This window comes from Parasteatoda tepidariorum, chromosome 3 (assembly GCF_982258835.1).
Source record: "Parasteatoda tepidariorum strain Cologne lab strain chromosome 3, Ptep-v5.0, whole genome shotgun sequence".
NCBI classification, from domain to species: Eukaryota; Metazoa; Arthropoda; class Arachnida; order Araneae; family Theridiidae; genus Parasteatoda; species Parasteatoda tepidariorum.
The window spans coordinates 637,366-659,136 of NC_141757.1; the positions used below are offsets into that span (position 1 = coordinate 637,366).

The 21,771-nt window shown below is 30.5% G+C and overlaps 1 protein-coding gene across 1 annotated transcript in view; it reads left to right on the forward strand.

Moving 5' to 3' along the window:
* Positions 1-21,771, forward strand: part of LOC107457189 (homeobox protein OTX2-A-like) — a 45,770-nt gene extending 23,999 nt beyond the window's left edge. The window contains 2 exon segments of the mRNA NM_001323839.1: positions 19,965-20,125; positions 21,147-21,771. Coding sequence (NP_001310768.1) covers positions 19,965-20,125; positions 21,147-21,692 — 707 coding nt within the window. The 3' untranslated portion in view covers positions 21,693-21,771.

Here is a 21,771-nt window from a genome sequence, read left to right on the forward strand (position 1 = left end):
TCTCTCTCGCAACATATCATCTCTCTCTCTCGCAACATATTCACAATATTATCCATACAAAATTTACACCCATCATACAAAAATTATATAAATTTTTTTTTATATTGTTCTTTATTGAAAAAAAATCGACCCGTATTTTTGCGTCTTTGATTAAATTGCATATTTTTGACTATACGAATTTTTGAAAATTTCGCTTTTTTGCTCACTCGACTTTGCAAGTAATTTTTTAACGTATTGCCATCCAACAACAAAAATATTTAAATACACTTTCTGGAAGTGATTTTTCTCAAATTTTAAGAAAGTCAACATTAAAATATAAAATTTTTTTGTTTTCAACATAAAAAAAAATTCATTTTTTGAAAGAAGAAAATTTTTTTTTTTTGCTATTTGGACTTTTTTGATTTTTTTTTATACTTTGACAGTGTGAAGTATAATCAATAACGATATTAATTCCAAATTTTTGGAATGGTGTGACACTTTGTTCAAAACAAAACAGTGTTCTAGTTGTAGCGGATGAGTTTGAGAATAGTCGAGCCATATTCCACATACATAAATAATTACAATATATTTTATTATTATATAAATGTATAAACAATTAATAAATATTTTTAGTTAATAATAATTATTATTTTACTGTTTATTATAAATAAGAATTTAGATATTTTATATGATATTAACGCATAACTAAAATTAAGACATAAAATAATAATGAAGTGTAATATACACACTCTTATTAATTTCAAACTAATCTTTTCCTTTTTCGAGATGCTCCCTTCAATATAGATACTAGTTCAGAAGTTTCAGAAGACGAGTATTGCTTAACAATATAAATTGTTGTCTTTGTCGGTTGTGATGCAATGTAGCCTGTGAGTGTTTGTTTTCTCAAATCGAGGTTTCAGAAGAAGTTTGGCTGATTCATAAGCATCAGTATCAACATATTTAACGGTTATATTAGGTAACGATAAAGATTTCGAAGCCCAACTGTACAGTTCTAGTGAAGTTGTAATTGGGTCGGTATTTTTTTGCAAACTAGCTCTTGTTGCGTACCTCTTCAATGTACCCGCCAACACCATCACACAGGCCTTTGCCATGCGATAAAATGCCACTCCACTTTTTTGTGAAAATCATTTTCGAAATTACATATGGTTTAAAAATGTTTTAAAATTTTTAAATTGCTGTGGAGCACCATCCGAAAAATATACATTTTTCTATATCACGACTCAACGAGGACACAAATTTGACCGTTTCTTGGAGAAAAATATAAACCGCTACAGAATCGTGGTGCAAACAATCTGAAATTATTGCGAGACTTCTGCGATCGGCAACGCCATCATTATAATAATATATATTACAACTGTAAAAACGTTTGCCTGGTTATTGTTCCAGTGGAACCCAGACACAGCATTTTGTATAACAAAATCACAGTTTTCCGTAAAATCACAGACAATAAGGCACTCATTAGTTTCCGGGTCATTAATATTACTCTGGTAAAAATTTGCTTGCTGTGTCGCGAGAAAAGCAAGGTGTAAAAATGACTCAGAAGATTGTACAAAGTCAGTTACGAATTGTTCTGTTGGTTGTTCTATATTTTCTAATGAAGTTCGAGGTTTTGAAACCCACTTTCTGCAGTGCACATTTTCAACACCTTTTCTTTTAAAACTTTGCAGCAACAAATTTTGAAAGAGTTGACGTGTCTAGACAATTTGCACACTGATGAAGATAAGATTCTCGTTTTGGCTGAACACACAGTATTCTTGACAAAAAATCATGATGATACACAATTTCGATGTCTTCCTCATGCATCAGTTGTTTCCTATGAGATTTTCATTATTTTTTTAATACATATAAAAATTTTATTCATCGAAAGTATTGATTTTAAAAGCAAATCAAAGTTTTGTTTCATACCAAGAATCATTAGTCTCATGTTTTCATGCGTAGGACAAACACACACGCAGAGCATTACTTGGCATAAGAGAACTTACATGATTGCTTTCATAAAATTAAATCACTTTATCAACAGTCTTCTTCGGCAATGTGTGTCCTATTTCAAAAGAAAATTTAATATCATTTAAAGCAGTCATATCATAAGAAATTCAATTGTAATACTGCTAAGTAAATACCAATTTTTTTCACAACGCTGCCTGCTGACAATAAATGTCTGGCTTTTTTAACTAAATTCCTACTCGTTCCTATTTTGTTAGCAGCTTTTGAAACACTTCAGAACATAGTAGTCAAAGTCATAAAAATGTCAATTTTTTCTTGTTCACTCGATTTAGAGTCGTAAAACCTAGTTTTTAAAACTGCCAGCATCTCTTCTGGATACGATATAGCCTATTTTTTACAAGTTAATTTCATTAGTTTATTCACATATGAATGACTAAGTCATGTATAAATTTTATGTATAACAAACAAATATTTGACAAATAATCACCTCGAGAATATAATTCGGATCATCATCTTCAGATTCGTCAGAAGAACTCGAATCAAAATCCGAATCTTCATCTGAATCTAAATCGTCATCCGAACTTGAATTGTTTGCACAAGATTCAGGATCAGCATTTTTTAATGTTGGCAACTAAAACGTAAATAAATACAAAATTAAGAAATTATTTTTAATATGATAAAAAAAAATTTCTATATTCACAATAAAGATAATTAAAATTACTTTCCAAATATGACTTTGACATTTTTAGTCTACAAGCTGTACATAACAAATCATTTTCAATCAATGATGAATTTTTGGCTAACAAACTAGCACTTGGTTTTCGAAAACCTTTTATTATTGTATGGGATATTATTTTAAAAGGGTTACAGCAACGATCTTTAAAACTAGATGATGACATCTTATATTGATTAAAGATTAGAAAAAGGAACACTTTAATATTAAGAATAATGTTGTGATCTGCAGTTGCAAAACGTCAGGCTTGTCGTAACGAGTAACGAGCGGCGCCGCCACTGTTTTGTTTATATCTTTTGAACAAAGTGTCTTACCATTCCAAAAATTTGGAATTAATATCATTATTGATTATACTTCACACTGTCGAAATATAAAAAAAATCAAAAAAGTTCAAATTGCGAAACAAAAATTGTTTTTTTTTTTTTTTCAAAAAATGAATTTTTTTATGCTAAAAATAAGACATTTTATATTTTAATGTTGATTTTCCCAAAATTTGAGAAAAATCACTTCAAGAAAGTGTATTTAAATATTTTTGCTGTTGGATGGCAATACGTTAAAAAATTACTTGCAAAGTCGTGCGCTCAAAAAAGCGAAATTTTCAAAAATTCGTATAGGCAAATATATGCAATTTAAACAAAACCGCAAAAATACGTGTCGATTTATTTTCAATAAAGAACAATAAAAAAATTAATTATATCATTTTTGTATCATGGGTGTAAATTTTGTATGGATTGCTCCATATATATATATATATATATATATATATATATATATATATAATAATTTTCTAATATTAATTTAAAAGATAAGAAATTGAATGGATCTCACAAATTATTTTCAATGCTTATTTCAAAGGAGTCACGTTCATTGATATATTGTGCGCTTGTTTCTAAACAGTTTTAATATTTAAAATTCGGAAGGAGAATAAATGATCTACTTTAGCACACTGAAATAGTTTGTCCGTTTAAACAAAAACAAAAACAAAAATAGTTTGACATTATGTGGTTCTAACATAAACCCAATTTTTATTAATAAAATCGTATTAATCCAACCGAAGAAAATGAAAGAGTCTCTTTATTTCGGGATATTTTTCAATAATTGACGTCAGTTGTTGTTATTGCCATTATTATTGCACACATTTGTGTCAAAACGCTCTTTCCGTGGAATAGAACCTTGGGGGGACACTATTTTTGTTTTTTTCCGGAAGAACGGTCACAAGGTCTGCCGACAAAAAAATAAAATGAGAAAGCGTTACTCTGAAAAAGAAAAGATTGACATATTCAAAAGTTCATTTCCCTAGATTCATTTAGGTGTACATACTGTGGAGATTTATAAGAGCGTATTGCTGATGATTTTGATTAACTTTTAGATTCTTTAACTCTTAAATTCAATGACATGTCAACTTAAACATAACTTTTTAATTCTTTCCGTTGTGTACATTTACTGCGAATCTAATGGTGACGCCCCATGAAAATGCTGAAGAGCTGTACACGAAGGCAAACTTCTCCCAATACTTGATTCAGGTATATAATAATTACTCGCTATATAATCTTCACATTACGCTACAAAATGGAAAAAAAATTTTTGTTTTACTTGTTTTGTATAAATGAGTCAAATTGTTTAAATTTGTTTCGTCTTACACAGGAATATGTATAGATGTGTGTATGGATCTTTGCATGTAGGGATCTATGTAAGGATGTCGTATGGATGGATATATATGGACCGATGTATGTATGGATATATCTATGGATGGAAAGATGTATGTATGGTTGGTTGATTGGGGGGGGGGGAGTAGGATTCGAAGGCTTTTTAGAACTAAATTGTGTGACCTAGAAACTGACTGATTTAATCAAGATATTCATTGTTTAGTCTTACACAATGTCATATTCGAAAGTTCATTGATGTACAAGCGATTTTACAAATGATTTTCTTCTTTCTGCAACAAGTTAAACCAGCCGATTTTACCCCACTACTAGCATAAAACAGGGTACGCATGTAAACTCTATTGAGTTATTCAGAAATGCTAGAATTTATGCGAAACATTAGCAGATATTTTTATTTTGCGTGACAATTTAAAAAAAAGAAAAGAATTATGCACTGAATATTAATGCGATGCAGTCAAAGTCGTACTTATAAGTAGTAAGTCGTAGGTGGGGGGGAAGGGTAAAGAGAGGGAGAACGAACTAGACATTGCTCATCATCGTTTTTACAACAAAACAACTTTTTTGAATGCATATAAAAACAACAGTTTTGCTTAATGGGTCTTCACAATTTCTGCAATAAAATATAAAACGAGTAATATAAAAAAATATTAAAGTGAATAAGGTCAGCAAAGAAACATTTTATTTTAGTTTATTAAATAGTTAAAATTTCTTTTCTCCCCTATAAAACTAAAATGAATCAATTAAATTGAATTAATGTTTGAAAAAACATTCTCCCGTTGCACTGCAGCTTTCATGGGCCCATCATGGATACACTTCAAGAAAGGGTAGGGTGCACCAAAAGTACAGGAAATAGAAGTGAAACAGAACAGTGCTATTTTATTACCACGTTTATATAAACTTGCCTTCGTGTATGTCTGTCCGGGTGGAATCTTGTAATCGATTTTAAACTAACTTCCCGACTAGCTACAGACTTCAAATTTGGCACACAGTTCAGAATTGGATGACAATGCATGAAAATGAAGAGAAAAAAGACATACAAAGTAAAATAAAATTAAAATTTTAAAAAATAAATTATTTTCGAGATTGTCTTTTGTTGTCGATTCCATTATTTCAAATTAGTATTACATGTCAGGTGAAAAGATTTTCGTTGTCGGAGCATTTTTATTGGCTGAAAAATCACGCGGTAGGATCCAGTTTTTCCTCATTCATTTCCAGATTGCTTTGGTTGTCATCAGCATAAAACTAATGAAAGTCGTAAAGGTATTGCTTTTCGATAAGGATTTTTGTATCCCTAATTTAAAATGAAAGTTCTATTATTTGTAGTAGTCTTGACTACTCTTGACTAAGAAAAATAATCTAAATAAAAATATTTATTTTTAAAAACCAGGTTTTTTGTAGTGAAGAATAATAATTGAAAAGTAATAATTTTTAAAAAATATAAAATAAAAATTAAAAAAATTATAATTTAAAATAAAAAAATTCAAAATAAAGAATAATATTTTTAAAAACCACGTTTTTGTAGTGGAGAATAATAATTAAAAAAAAATTTGAAAAACTAAAAACGTGGGGCGCATGAAATACATAACAGTACATATACACATGCATATACACATTTTCTTACTCATACACATGCACAGCCGCATATACATCCACATACATATGCATATACACAAACATATTCCGCATCCACATTCAGATACAATTAGAATTACAGATATACGTACACATATTCTCAAGAGCACACATACACACACTAATATAACATTACTGTTATGTATTTCATGAGCCCCACGTTTTTCGTTTTTCAATTTTTTTTTTTTTAATTATTATTCTCCACTACAAAAACGTGGTTTTAAATATTATTCTTTATTTTGAATTTTATAGTTATATGTTTGTTAGGGTTTGAATTTTTAGTCAATGTATAATAAGCTTTACTAAAAATATTTTTTTTAACTGTCCAATTAAACAATAAATAAAGCGAATTGTTTTTTTTTTAAAGTAAATAATTTATCTTTTCAGAAATAAGAGCTGATGGAAAACGAGGAAAAAAGCTTAAATGAACCTCAAAACGCATTCATGTTTTTGCATCGATTGAATTCCAAAGCTAATAGCGGCGCGTGCGGACCCCGAAGCCTTATTCTGAGTTCTCTCCTGGTACAGAACATTTCTTTTTTCAATCGAATCGAATGATCAGTCAAAAGAATCGAACCAGACGATTATTACCTCTTTGGGAGGACGTGACTCCCCTATTAACATCCCACAAGTTCCTTTTTCTTATTTTTATCTCTTTGGGAAACAAAACGCATTAAAAAAAGAAAAGAAAAAAGAATATTTGAAAAAAAAAAAAAAAAAGAGAGTCAAGAAATTTTGTTGTCGCCAACCAGGAAATGCTCAAAAGTCACCACACCGTGTCCTATAAACCACTTGTCTATTGGTTCAAAGAGTTTAAGAAAAATTTCCGCCGTGGCATTTTTCCCAATTGAGGCTCTTTTATGAAAACTCAAATGAAAATGACACTTATTTTTACAGCTTGCGACTCTTATTTAAGTCCTCGCTGCTCCTTCTGAAAATGGAGCAAAATGTCCAAAGTTGCAGTTCGATAGAAAAAAAAAGGGTGTGTGTGATGTAATATCTTAAAAGTTGCCCCAACTCTGAAAAGTTTGCTCAAATTGAAAATTATTCACATAGCTTTACTTTTAGGGTGGAAAGAATTTTTGAAACAATGTTATCCATTGGCAAAATGGGTGTTGTTTTGGGTTGAATGACGTGCTCACCTTATTTGGACGTAATGTTCTTTATTGAATTTATCTGACACAATGACTATAAAATAATTAAATATGTAAATGCGAGCCATAAACTATTCTTTTTTTTGTTCAAGTAGAGCTATAAGTTAGAAATCATCACTAATGTTATTTTTTAAATAGGTGAAAAACTGAATCGCAACCAGTAAAATTTAAAACAATGACTAGTGCTTTAACCCATCCGAAAGTTCCATTTCGTTTTTTGCTTATCCCTATTTAATGAATGAATCAACATTTGAAAAAGAAAAAAAAACTATATAAACATTAAGTATCATCCACTACAAGTTTTTAGAAAAATGAATTTGAGCTTGAATCGATGAACAAAAAGAATTTTATGAACAATTGAACATTTGAACAAGATAGAAGGAGGGTGTGAGCAAATCGTAGGAATTGAAAAAACGGATGAAGGCTAATGAATGACGGGGAAAATAAAGAGCCCCTTCATTAACTATTATTACCCATTGAAAAAATGGGTGTTGTTTTGGGTTTGATGGTGCGCGCACCTTATTTGGACGTCATCACAGTTTTCAATCGTGTTCAACGTGCGCATGCGTCGTCATTGCATGGCGATCGCTGCTACTTGATAATTTTTTTAGAATTATTTTTTTCACTTTTAATTTTGTTACGCAATAAGTGGTTGGGTTTATTTTTGTGATAGGGGACCAGAGAGATCCCATAAATGCTTGAGTTGTGAATAAAAGAGAATTTCATCATTTGAACGCTATTTTTGTTTTAATTATGAATCAGAAATTCTGACCTTCAGTTCAAATTGGATCGTTTTCAATATTCATTCAGGTGAATATCACACGTAAAGATGGTAAAAAGAAAATTAGACAACAACCATTTTACCAATGGGTATTGTCAGCCATCACAATTTTAAATGTGGCGTAAAACGTTGATTCAATATTTGTGGTTGTACTGAGAGAACTTCTTTTTGCGTGTGTTAATAGGATGGTCCGCTGAGTGTCTCTTTTCACGGTTTGGATAAAATGATACAAATTTGTTTTCTGTTGTAATAGAATACTTTGCGTGTTCTTTTTAAGAGACACGCGATGCCGTTTTTCTCCTCTTTTGATTCACAAATATACATATAAGTACGGAGAGAAAAAGAACACGTGACGGAGATTTACCTAGAATTCTTCTGCACCAAACTACAGCAAAACCTCGCTACAACACTGATATGGGGACCCAATAAATAGAGTGCTGCAGAGGAATGTGTCGATGGCCTACATACTTTGGGAACACAATAATAATTTCTTTTTTTTTTTTTTAATTTTAATGTTATATAGGCATTAACTATAAATCTATTTATATATTACATAAAATTTAAATCAATTTGGATTGAATTCGCAGAGAGGTAATTATGGTTAAATATGAAATCAATGACTTCTTAAGAGATTAGGGGAGGCAATTCTAAGAATGGAAGGTCTTGGGCTGGTGTTCATTCACTCCATTCACTGTAAATAAGATAAGTACATCATCAGCAGTGAGTCTTTTCTTGTCAGAAAAGACAGGAAAAAAAAAGGCAAAATATGATAAAGTAGGATTTTTCTTAAATTATCTGAAAACACCAATAATGGAGAAAATAAGGATAAATGGAGAAAATAAGGTTGAAAAAAAAATCGTTTTACAAGGGTTTATTGCTTCAGAGAATATCGCACTATTGAGAGGTGGATTCATATGCAGGTTTTTTATTCATGTTTCATTCATGTTTTTCATGTTAATTTGTGTTATATATATATATATATATATATATATATATATATATATATATATATATATATATATATATATATATATATATATATATATATATATATATATATATATATATATATATATATGCACACATTTTTTCAACTTCAAAAATTTAATTTTCTTAAGAAAAATATTTTTTTTGAAAAAAATTATGATCTAAATATAGCACGATTTCTGAAATTGAATAAACTAAATGCTAACTAAAATCAGTTTATTTAATTAAAGCCATAATATTAAATTTAATCAGTTTATTAAATTCATTTATCATAAATGAGGCATATACCAATTATTAAGGGGCTAGTTGAAAATATCTAACTTGGAAGCTCGAAATATTAATTCTGAGAACAAATGATTGTTTGAGGTTTCGGTGAATATACGTGCTTAAGGAACTCTAGAAGTTTTTGGAGGTATCAAACAATATTTTGTTGTCAAATTTATGAGAAGAAATTTAGTATAACAATATTTTTTTTTTCAAAACATCCCTTACATAACAAAGTTAACCCCTTACAGCAAAGTTGAGACCCCTTAAAAGACAAAGTTAACACACTTTCTTCGTAAGAATGGTATACAGTACAAAATTTTTCACACCATTAAGGTTTCAATAGAAAAAAACAAAATAAGCTCCTTCTTTCTTAAAAAATACGCATTCCATCCTATTTTATGGGAATATATTAAAGTTATCAATATGTCGGGGGGGGGTAGTCAACACAACCCCGGCATATTGATAATCAAATAATGAGAAAATCAATATTTAAATATTTGAGAAAAATCATGCCGCTATGGAGGGGGGGGGGTCAAATCCTTTACTCACTGGAATGTTGAACAAAAGGTTTGTTTTTTTCCCTTCAATTGGTGTTTCTTCTCTGTAATCTAGATAAATACGCGATCACTCAAACGTGAAATCTGATACTAGAAGGAAAAAGAAAAAAGAGCAATAATTATTCATAGAAGACGCTTAAACCGTAAAGTCATAAATACGATTGACTGAATATCATTTCTGTTACTATGTATTTCACACAACTTTTTTCTTTTCTTATTCATTTCCTTAATTGAATACAAAATATATGGACGGCAAAGTGCCTGATTATTATAAAATTAAAAAAATATGTATGTACGACATTTTCAAGGAATTGCATCGTAAAAGTACGCCACTTTAAAAGAATTGTTTCATTTGAAAGACCCAACAACTGTTACTTTCAGATTCTTCACATTTTTAAAAAGCAAAAATAAAAAGGAAAAAATTGCGATCCCTTTATTACGCTTTCGGCCAATGGGTATCACTGTTTACCCGTTGGCCAAATGTTTTTTTTTTCTTCTGGATTAACTCCGATAAACGCCACAACATTTCAAATCATAGGCTGGTTGGTAGGGCACTGGGCCCATGTCCAAGAGTTTGTGGATTGGATCCCAGGCCGGCCGAAGACTCTCCGTGTAGTAAATGGTGACTGATGCACGTTGTCGAATGGCAAAGTCCTCCATGCTCCCATACCAAATCAATAACAACTGATATAAGAGTTTCCTTGTCTTCTGGATTGGTTCAAATTGACAAGGCTACGAAGTTGAACATTGGCAGTCGTAAGCCTAAAATTGGCTCGGCTGTTCAACGATGGATATAAAATAAAATGAAACAAATCTGTGTTAAAAAAAGGTCGTCATCATATGTGAATGAGAAATTAGAAAGAAAACCAAAGGGAGTGCTAGAAATAAATGTCTGGTAAACAACATTTTGCATAAATAACAAAATTTTATTCTGAATGACTGAAATATTCTGAATGACTGTTCAAAAATTATAAATTAAAATGATCGAGTTTTGCTTCATTGATTTTGTAAGTTCATTAGCAGATGAGAAACCAAAGAAAAATTACTTATTATTTTGAAAACTACATTTTTTCACTGTTTCATCAATGCTTGACTTAATTTTTGCCAAACAATTTAATGAACAGTGGGCCAGAAGACCATGATCTTTGGCTAAAAGTCAAAAATTAAATTTCAACTAAAATATGTTTAGGCAGCTTTAATATCGCCCAAATTAAGTATTCATAATTATTTCAAACATTATAATTTACTTTTTGGACCAACGAGAGTACAATGTAGTGAAAAATTTGTTTAAATAAAAAATTTTAAATGTAAAATATTGAATAATTTATGAATGTTTGATATTGCATAATTATAATCACGTTGCATAGTTATAATCCGAAATCCTGACCTTTTCTTGTGACCTTTCGAGGGGGCGCCTTTTGTTGGTTCAATCTCTGCTAACTACCACCGTCCAATCTCTTTTAGCACTAATCATACCATGACCGGTTAAATGGCCGTTTAAGAACTTTTAATGCGCTCATCATTTTATCGTTTTTGCACATTTGACTTCATGACTTTTTCTAACAATTGTATGCAGTTAATATACTATCAGGGCTCGAAAAAACTCAAAAATTTTATCAGTCCCCGAGGACGACACATGTCCAACAATGTACCCGTCCTCATTTGAAACTAACCCATAGCTTCTAAATAAATAAAAACATAATTTTCTTTTATTTATTACAAACATTTATATAAATTGCACAATGAATTAGTAGTAACTAGGATTACATTATACAGTAATAAGAGAAATACTAGGTTACTAATAGTAACCTAATATTTATTTTATGAAATAATTTAAATGACAAAAGTCAAGTTATCTGCTATGTCAATTTATCCGAGGGTAATGCGTTTTTTTTAAATGAATCAAATAGGACGTTTGCCAGTTCCACAATCAAGCCAATGATTTACAGAGGTTTCTGCACAGAAATCTGAAAAGGGGTTAGCATTTAGGTAGGTTCATAATTGCGCTTAACAGCTTCTTGTTTAAGACCAGTACGTAATGTGTTTTTTTGTAAGTTCATTGCTGAAAAGCCCCTTTCAACCGCTACAGTACTCCCAGACAGAGAAAACATCCATTCCATCATACGCAGTATGTTGCTGTATTTCGAGATTGGAGAGTCATTTTAGAATTGAGGCGCTAGACTCTTGTAAGATAACAAAAATTGAAAATGTATCACGAACATTAACGGGAAAATGGCCGTCCGCACGGACGTCGGATTCGAGAAATTCGTTGTCCGAAGGGAATTTTTGACCGCCGAGGACGGGCGGTTTTTCGAGCCCTGTATACTATTATTTTTTTTTTCTTGTTTGGAATAATGCTCGTCTTATACCTATTTCTACCACAATCGATCATTTGACCGGAAGAACAATTTATTTGCTCTATAAGGTTGTCAAATCAGAAATGACAATGATATGCGTGTTCAACGCATTGCATTCGATGAGTAGCACATTTCTGCAAAGACTGTGTTACGTAGTGAGCTCTATCAGAATAACTGTGAATTCACACTAAAATTTTAGATTGGCCATTCTTGTGCAAGAAAATGTGGGAAAAAAAACTAAATGTTTTGGTATATCCGTATCTTATATTTCATTTCGATAGCTTTACTTCATTTCTAACTAACTGTTAGTTTTTACGAAGAAAAATGTCGGAACAATCACGACAGCACAAGTTCTTAGAAGAAATAACATTAATTATAAGAATTATAATTCTTATACATTCTTATAATTATAAGAATTCTTATATATTCTTATAATTATAAGAATTCTTATATATTCTTATAATTATAAGAATTATAGAAGTAATAATAATTAGAAGAAATATGTCTGCGGAAAATGTACAATGGAAACAGAATTGAGCAATGAATTAAAAATCCTTTGTGCTTGCAATTCATGAAAATTTGCACTATACAATTTTGTTTAATTATAATACAGTTTTTTTTAGTTTATTTCCCTCCTAACATCCATATTTCCTACATTCAATCGAGAAACATAAAGTCCGGTTATTTGTCCGGCTATGTTCGAAATAGATATATATACTATGTGTTGGTATGTTTAGTGTTAAACAACAAAAAAAAAAATCATTTTTGAACTATCGATTTTTTTTTTTTTTAATGTTTAAAATATTCCTTTTGCAACAGCTCTTCCCTCCCAACAGTTTATTCTACAGAATAACAAGCATATTTCTTTTTTTTATTATCTTAGAGGTAGAGAGAGAGAGAGAGAGAGAAGGGGGAGAATTCGCACTGACTTTTTTTTTTTTTTTTTTTTTTTAATAAATTGTTAGGTCGTTTTTGCGGCCGTAACTTACTGCGAACTTTCTTCGTTAGAGACGTTCTCTCTTTTCTCTTTTGTTGTTAGAGGTGCGTGAAGAGGAGCAGTTAACCAATCGCCGTGCGTGAGTCTTTTAAAGAAGGTGAGCGAAACATAAATTTTGCGCAGCGGCAAACCCTTAGAACAAAAATTCGAATAAATAAATTCATCCCTACCTTTTTTTTCTTTTTCTGCACAAAACAGCCATTCCACTATTTTTGGCTGCAAATCTCCCTCTTTTAGAGATATTTTTTAAAAACTCTGATCAACTATTTAAATTGAAACAAAAATCGTTGGAAATTACGAACTCTCTCTAATTTATTAAAACACGAATTAAATCGTTTGTCTTTAAAAAACAAAAAAGCAATTTTTTGTTGTTGCCAGGTTTAAAACTTGAAAATATTATATTCTTGCAGTTTTATTTCAATCGAATAAATTTTTTAAAAAATTAAATAGAGTAAATGAAATTGTAACGTTTTTATGAGTTTCATATTTTTCAAAAGGCAATGAATCATCAGATAAAATAGAATTTGAACATTGCTGGCAAGGCTCGTAGAAAAGAAGTGGGGCTGACAACCCTTTCCTTTTGCTCCACCCCCTATCCATTTTCAGAAGTAAATAATAACTTATCCCATATGTATTCTATTTAATATATTCCTTACCATAGCTAGTATATTTATTTATTCTAATATTTAACAAACCAATGTAGATGAAATCCATAATCAAACATATGTAAGTTAAATATCTAAACAAATCTCAGCCAAACAGTTAAAAATTATAGGATGCCATCCCCATTTATCGTGAGCTACCCCCCCCCCCTTCCGCCAGCAAGCAACGATGCCCCATTCTCAATCGACACTGACAAACCATTTTGATAGCTGTTAATGCTAATAATAAACACATCATGTAGTTGAAACATTGTGTGTGTATGCATATATATATATATATATATATATATATATATATATATATATATATATATATATATATATATATATATATATATATATATATATATATATATATATATATATATATATATATATATATATATATATATATATATATATATATGTATATATATATATGTATATATACAATATATATAAATACAGTCACTGGGAAAAATTATTAGACATATTTATAATATATATAAACATATTTATAACCGGTTTGCACTTGCTTACGTTCGTGTATCAGTAGGTGAAATGAGACGATATATAATATAAACTCGACGATTGGATACATGAGACGATATATTATAAAAATATCGAATAATTATTATATCAGGTATTATATTAGCATATTATAATAATGAGACCCAATGATTAGACGGACTGAAGTGTTTTAATAATGACATGTTTTGCACGAATTTATATGTAATGCTTTTGTATTTAAACATACATGTAATGAGTTTTATTTCAGAGATTTTTATATACTTCCCATTTGTACTTATTTTTAACGTATAGGTAACTAATAATTAAGATTTTACACAGAATCTTATAGTGCATCCTTTTTCTTCTGTCTGTCAATAACTCTTGAATAAATGCCAAATATTCCAAGTAAGAATAGAGGATTATATAGAACACATTGTAGAAGAGAGAACGTCGGTTAATAAGCGCCACCCTTGGCTGCAAATGAGAGAGAATTGGCTCGTTCGAAAATATCCAATATACACGATGAGGCCTGTGATTTTTTTTATTCTGAGTGTGGCGAAAAAGCCGCAAAATGATTGAGATATAACCTATAGAAACGACAAGGCAATTAGAGGCAGAATGTGTGTGGGGGGAGGAGGAGAGGAATCGAAAATGGAGGGGAGGGTCAGTTCATTAAAAGGAATGGAAGGAAAGCGACGTGTTTGTAATCGAGACTTCAAAGCAACCGCCCCGCATTCTCTTCAAGAAGTGGCTTTTCACATGATCTCTCCGCATTTTATATATATATATATATATATATATATATATATATATATATATATATATATATATATATATATATATATATATATATATATATATATATATATATATATATATATTTATATATATATTATATATATATATAAGCATATATATATTATATATATATATAAGCAAGACGAAGAGTCATAAAAAATAAAAGTCAACACATTGTTTTTGTATTTCTTTTGATGGGTCATTTATTTAAATAACGTGTCATAAAAGGGAGCAGTTCGGAAAAATGAGTTAAAATAATTTGCAGTACTTATAGAGTGAATCAAAATTTCGGTTCCTTGAAGGTTCTCTACAGTGGGGTTTGACTGTATTTGGGGGGTGGAAGTAGGAACTATGTGAATGAGACCCCCCAATCTTCGATATTCACCCATCGCAGTATATTTTGGGAATCTTAATTGGATTGCCTATTTTGAGTATCTCATAGGCATCTTTATATTATTTTGGGTGTTTTAACTTAAAAAAGGTCATTTTTAATAGAAGAGTTCATTTAACTTGAAGAGGGGATTTCCGTAGAAGTTGGCGGAAACACAATATAACAAAAGGGGGTGGTGGTGGTGGATATAATTAGGCTCCGGTGCTGCAGAACGCATTTCAAGTAGGTGTCGTGGAAATTCGAGAAGCCTAAACAAATGTGAAAAACGTCATTAGATCCGCTCAACAGATAATACCTTTTTCCACAAAAACTCACCTCTTCTCAGTTCCGGACTCTTAACTGTAACGTATGTCACGTACACGTCACTCCTCCCCCTCTTATGGACGTGTTTGTGTGTGCTTTCACGGCTGCTGACTAACCCTCACTGCGAGCTTCAACTGCAGAGTGAAATTATTACACAGAAGTATAAATGCAATTCAATGCTTCTAATCATCTAATGAAGAATCAAATGAATTTTTAAGTGTATCTCATTTGATTATGTTATAGAGGGACATTCTTTTCCAAAATTTTCCTCTTCATCTATTTTTCCTCTGTCTTCACTGTTAGAAATTTCTCTGGTAAAAATGGTTAGATAGCAATTTATTGAATAGTTATTGAACCGTATTCAAACAAAACAGTTAAATAACCATAAATTCGTGCATTTTCTTTCTCCTTTATTATTCATTTAAAATTTAAAGTGTAGAAAAAGTGAGTTTAGACAAACCTAGAGTAAGCCATGGAAGTTTCAAATACTGAAAAGAACATTTTAAAATATACAAATGAAAATAAATGATGAGAAGGTAACCGAGGATGACGCAAATGAGAAGTTCTCTTTTGATTAATTCATTTGCGTTTTAGTATTTTGAAGTATTTTTTTTCTTCAACCATTGAAACTTCATGACTGAATTTACTTTTTCTTTCTTTTAAGTTTTAAACTAGTAATGAAGGAGAATTTGCGGCGAAAAGTTTCTTCCTCGTTATGGCGGTCCTCTCAACTGAGTCACACCCTCATTCTTTCTATTGATATGATCTTATTCTATAGAACTTAATAAAACTGAAATTATGTTTGGTTCCGTATAATTCATAATTGTACAGAATCCAATAAATATTTGTTTTCCTCAACAGCTCCGAAGGTGGCTCTGAGTAATTTTCTATCAAAAATGAGTGGTTTATTTTCCTCAGTTTTATTGGAAGGCGCTGCCATGAAGTAATACAGGTTTAATTAAAGTATTATCTAAATTAATTTTAAAGGAAACAAGCTCTGATTTCAGTTGATTTCTCAATCCAAAATGACACCTGTTAGCGATCGTTATTAATTTCTGTTTTTGAATAACTTGCTCGATGCGTGGGGTGTTATCATTTCCATGCATTTTTTAAAAAAAAATTATAGATTATTCTTCTAGTCTAATACACTGTTAGAAATTTTTGGGAAAAAATAGTTAAAAAACAATTTATTTAATTGTTATTTTACTATATTCAAACGAAACAGTTAAATAACCATAAATAAGATGGTAATCAAACTGTTAACTGTGAGGAAATACAGTTTGTTAACTGTTTTCTCCTAATATGATTTAACAACCAGAATTCCTTTCAACTGCGGAAACATATTATAGCCGAGAGGACTATTCTGGCAGTCTTATGACCCAAAGAACTGGGGTTCGAATCACAGCGTTGACATCACGCTATTTCCTCTATTATTTACAATACATGAAGAGTTTCCAATGTCCTGCACTCTCCAATGCTCATTACCTAACGGAAAGCTTAGTTCCTATGCCCAGTTTAATTTCGTTTTTATGGTTTTGAGGCTATACTAGTTGTAAATGGTTTAAAACCAGCTAGGGTAAAACATGCTTCTTATAGTAAACCTTATGGTTAATCGGATGGACAGACTGTTGCCGGTTAATTTACCATAATTTTTGAATGAAAATTCTAGCAGAGTTTTAAAATTTCGGCATTTTTTTTTTCTTTTTTTTTTCTTTTCTTTTCTTTTCTTTTTTTTTTTTTTTTTTGAAAATTATGTGCTCAAATTATAAGTGATATATGAATGCTATTCAAAATTCGAACTCTCGTGTAAAAAGTTTTAGAACTTTAGACATAAGTCAAAAATGATAAAAAATCGTTTGCGTCGTCAAGATTTTGGTAAGGTGAAATTTTATGCTATAAAAAAATTAATACAAGACAATCCTTCTTTAGTGTTCAAATTATTTTTTGCTATTTATGCATAATACCTCATTTGATAATTTAAAAAAAAAAAAACAGAAAAAGTATTGATGATGCTGTAGTAAATTTTTGAAAAAGAAATGAACGAAATAAAAATAATTTTGCTTCATAACTTGAACAAAGATAAGTGATGTTTTAGAAGGTAAAAATAATGAATTTGTTGGTCTTAGAAAGAAAAAAAAAAGTTATGATCGCTGTGCAAACACTCATTTTCGTCTAATATTTGTTTGGAAATATATGTGATTGCTAAATCCTTTTCAAGATTTGTGTACTCATTTGTGACGAATTATAATTAATTAATTAGCTTGTTTTAAATCATTTCTCATATAAACAAATTGTTCGCTGCTATACAATTTCTACTATTAGCTCACCTTATCCCTATTATCTTGTTCCAATTTTCAATCTTTCATAAAATACTTTTTAGCCATTCACTCAAGTACAAATATACATTTAGTGTATGACACTTAATGTTAATATAGTTTTTTCAAATATTAATTCATTCATTAAAAAGGGATAAGCAAAAAACGAAATGGAATTTTCTGATAGGTTAAGCGTTCGTCATTGTTTTAAATTTTACTATAAGCGATTCAGTTCATCTCATATTTTAAAGATAACATCAGTGATCACTTCTAACTTACAGCTCTGTTTGAGCAAGAAAATAGTTTATTGCCCACATTTAAACGTTTAATTATTTAATATTCGCTATGTCAAATAAATTCAATAAAGATCATTACGTGGTTGCACGTGTCGTTCACGTCATCAAAATTACACTTTTGTAGCTGTCTGATACCACGCGTTTTGCTTTTTTTTTCTTCTTTTCAATTGGGTATACTATAGCCTACGTCACAGGTCGTGTTATTCCTACTAAATTTAACTAGCAAACAGACTTTTCTGCGAACCTGATTTCTAGCAACAAATAAACATTAAACAAAGTGTGTTGTTAGAAGTCACTACTCACCAGGTTAGAATTGTATTAGTCTAGTTTCTTTTGAAATAATTTATTTTGTTGTTTTATCTAGGTTTATGAATTTAATAAACATATTTAAAACTCTGCTTATTAATTCAATTTAAAGGTAAATGTTATTCCTAGTAAAATTTTCGAAGTGGAAGTAGTTGTGTTTTTTTCATATTATACCCAATTCCTACTATTAGTTCACGCACTCTCTCTCTCTATTATTCAAATGTTCATAAAATACTTTTTATTCATCCACTCAAGAGTTCAAGTACATTTTTTTAAACTTGCTGGGGAAAACACTCGATGTTAATACAGTTTTTTTTTTCAAATATTAAGCCATTCAATAAATTTAATGAATTAATTTTAGTTTTATACGGAAGAAAGGAAATTTTAATTATTGAATAAGAAGTGACTAAAATAAAAAATTTCTCTGTTGACCTAAGAAGGAACTGACTTTAAAATTTTGTACTTGTATTCTTCTTCTTCAGGAGCGCAGCAGCCCTTTGCAGGCCTTGGCTGCCTCAACAGCACGCCTTCTCCAGCTCCCTCTGTCCATGGCAACTCCCCTCCAGTTCTTAAGTTTTAGGACTTTGAGGTCGTTTTCGGTGTCGTTTGTACTTGTATTACTTAATTGTTTAATAAGAGAAGAAAGTGTAGTTTAGAAGAGGCATCACACAACTCATTTCAAAAACCCAACTGAAGAATAAAAATTCTTAATTATGAGTAAGAGATTAAAGAGAGAAAAAAAACGAAATAAATTATAGAAAATTCAGTTAGCAAGTCAATTTGATCTAAAAATTAAAAATCCTAATCAATGCTCAAGCTTTCTGTTCAATTTTAAGCAGCATTTTTCATAAAATACTAGCGAAATGTTTTAAGAGACAAACGTAGATGCTTATCTTTTATTTATACGAATAGTGAGGGCTGATTTTTTTTAATTTTAATTTGGATTTTTTATAACAATTTTTTAAGTTTTTTCATGTGGAACAAAGTATCTAAAAAATATTGTTTTAAATTCATTAAAATGCGTAGCATTTTTAAAACTGTTTTATTATTATTGCTAATTATCAGCAGTTCACTCAGAATTTGCACAGTTTAAAAAAAAATTTTTTTTCCTTAGATAGTTTATACATTTTTTTTAAAAAATTTGAATTATAAATTTATATATATATATATATATATATATATATATATATATATATATATATATATATATATATATATATATATATATATATATATATATATATATATATATATATATATATATATATATATATATATATATATATAAAAAATTCTAAAACACTGTAGTTCATCAATACTTCTTTTTGCAGCTAATCCGCAGGGAGCTCGAAAGCAGAGGAGGGAACGGACAACCTTCACGAGAGCCCAATTAGATATTCTAGAAGCCCTCTTTCAGAAAACCAGGTATCCGGACATCTTTATGAGAGAAGAAGTCGCAAACCAAATTAGATTGGCAGAATCAAGAGTTCAAGTATGTCAATCACTCATTTTAAATAATAATCATTTCATTTAGAACAACATAACCTCGTCATCAGCTGACTCCAGTGACTTAGTCTTAATGTAGTTACCTCCTTCTAATATATGTATATATATGTGTATGTATGTGTGTACAAGACCTCTGGGGGTACTGCATTGGAGATTTATCGTTCTCTGGTTCAGGTCAAAATTACGATCAGTGAATGAAGTATGAATGAGTCCTCACTGTTAAAATTTTTAAATGTTTTATATAAAATGTTAAACGTTTTAGTTATTTATAGATACATTATTAAAAAAAAGATGACATTTTTGGTAGATTTAGAAAGAACTCGCAGACCTGATTTGACCTTTTTCCATTTGCTTATTACCGTTTGTTCTTGGTGCACACGTTAGTGTTAGCATATTCTCTTAGCAGCAAGATTAAGTCTATAAATTATAATTCCGGTTTAAATTCGAAAGTTGGCATATGTTATTGAAATGGTAGGAAGTGTTTTATAACGATTCCTTTTTCAAAGGTTAGGTTTACATATTTATTATTGATCAAAATCACATGTTACTTCTACTTAACACAACTATTTCAAAATTAATGTTAAAATTATATACCCTTTATAATTTTAACATTAATAACATAATATAAGCGTCCTGTCTTTTCTTATTATATAACGACATCTTTATTAGTAGTATTTAGACTTACAATTCATTGTAAACACAAATAATAAATAAACAAATACAACGTTTGCAAGAACTACTCTTCAAAAGAATCTCAAAACATAATGAACACGTTCTGAGCCAAATGGCTTCAAAATACACCCCAGAAGCAGTAACCCGGAAGTATAGGCAGCAAAGAGCCTGCAGCGCTCTCTAGTGTCGAAAATACCATCCATAAGTAGTATTTTGCTTTTGTAAGTACGATTTGGAAATGTACTTTTCATTAAAAATCACATTGTGTGTTTTTCTGCATTTATTGCTATGAATTTAAATATTGTTTGGATGCTATATTTTGTGTCTCTTTTCAGGTGTGGTTTAAAAACAGGCGAGCCAAGTGTCGCCAGCAAGCACAAAATCAAAATGGCTCCAGTAAAAATCGCTCCACCAAAAAGCAAGTTTCGAAGAGTCCTCCAGCCCAGGTTCCGTCTTGTAGCAGTCCTTCAACGTCCCAATCACAAGCCAGTCCAGCGTCCGGAGACTCCAGTCCGTCCATTCCCATACAACCCATACCACCAAGGAATCTTCAGTACAGTCCCACAACCCATTCGGACACTTACGTGCTGCCCAACATAACCACCAGTTGCATGCAGAAATTGGAGTCCCCTACCTATCAGTACAATTGTCCGGCCGCGGCTGCAACGACCTACAATACCAATGGATACTTCCATCACCAGAACAGTCCCTACTCTTCTCTTCACTACGATTCCTCCCCCTTTTATAATCCTTCCTATCAACCCCTCACATCGTCTCACAACAGGGGGGACATGTACAACGCTTACTCGGCGCTACCTCCACCACGAAATGACTATTTAGTGGACGATTCCAAGCCCCATCTCAAATTCGAGAGTTTGTGAAAACGAGACTACATTGTAAATAAGGCCTATTTTCAAAAGTTTTTCTTTCATTCCTTACTTTTTTTTCTAAACAAAAAAA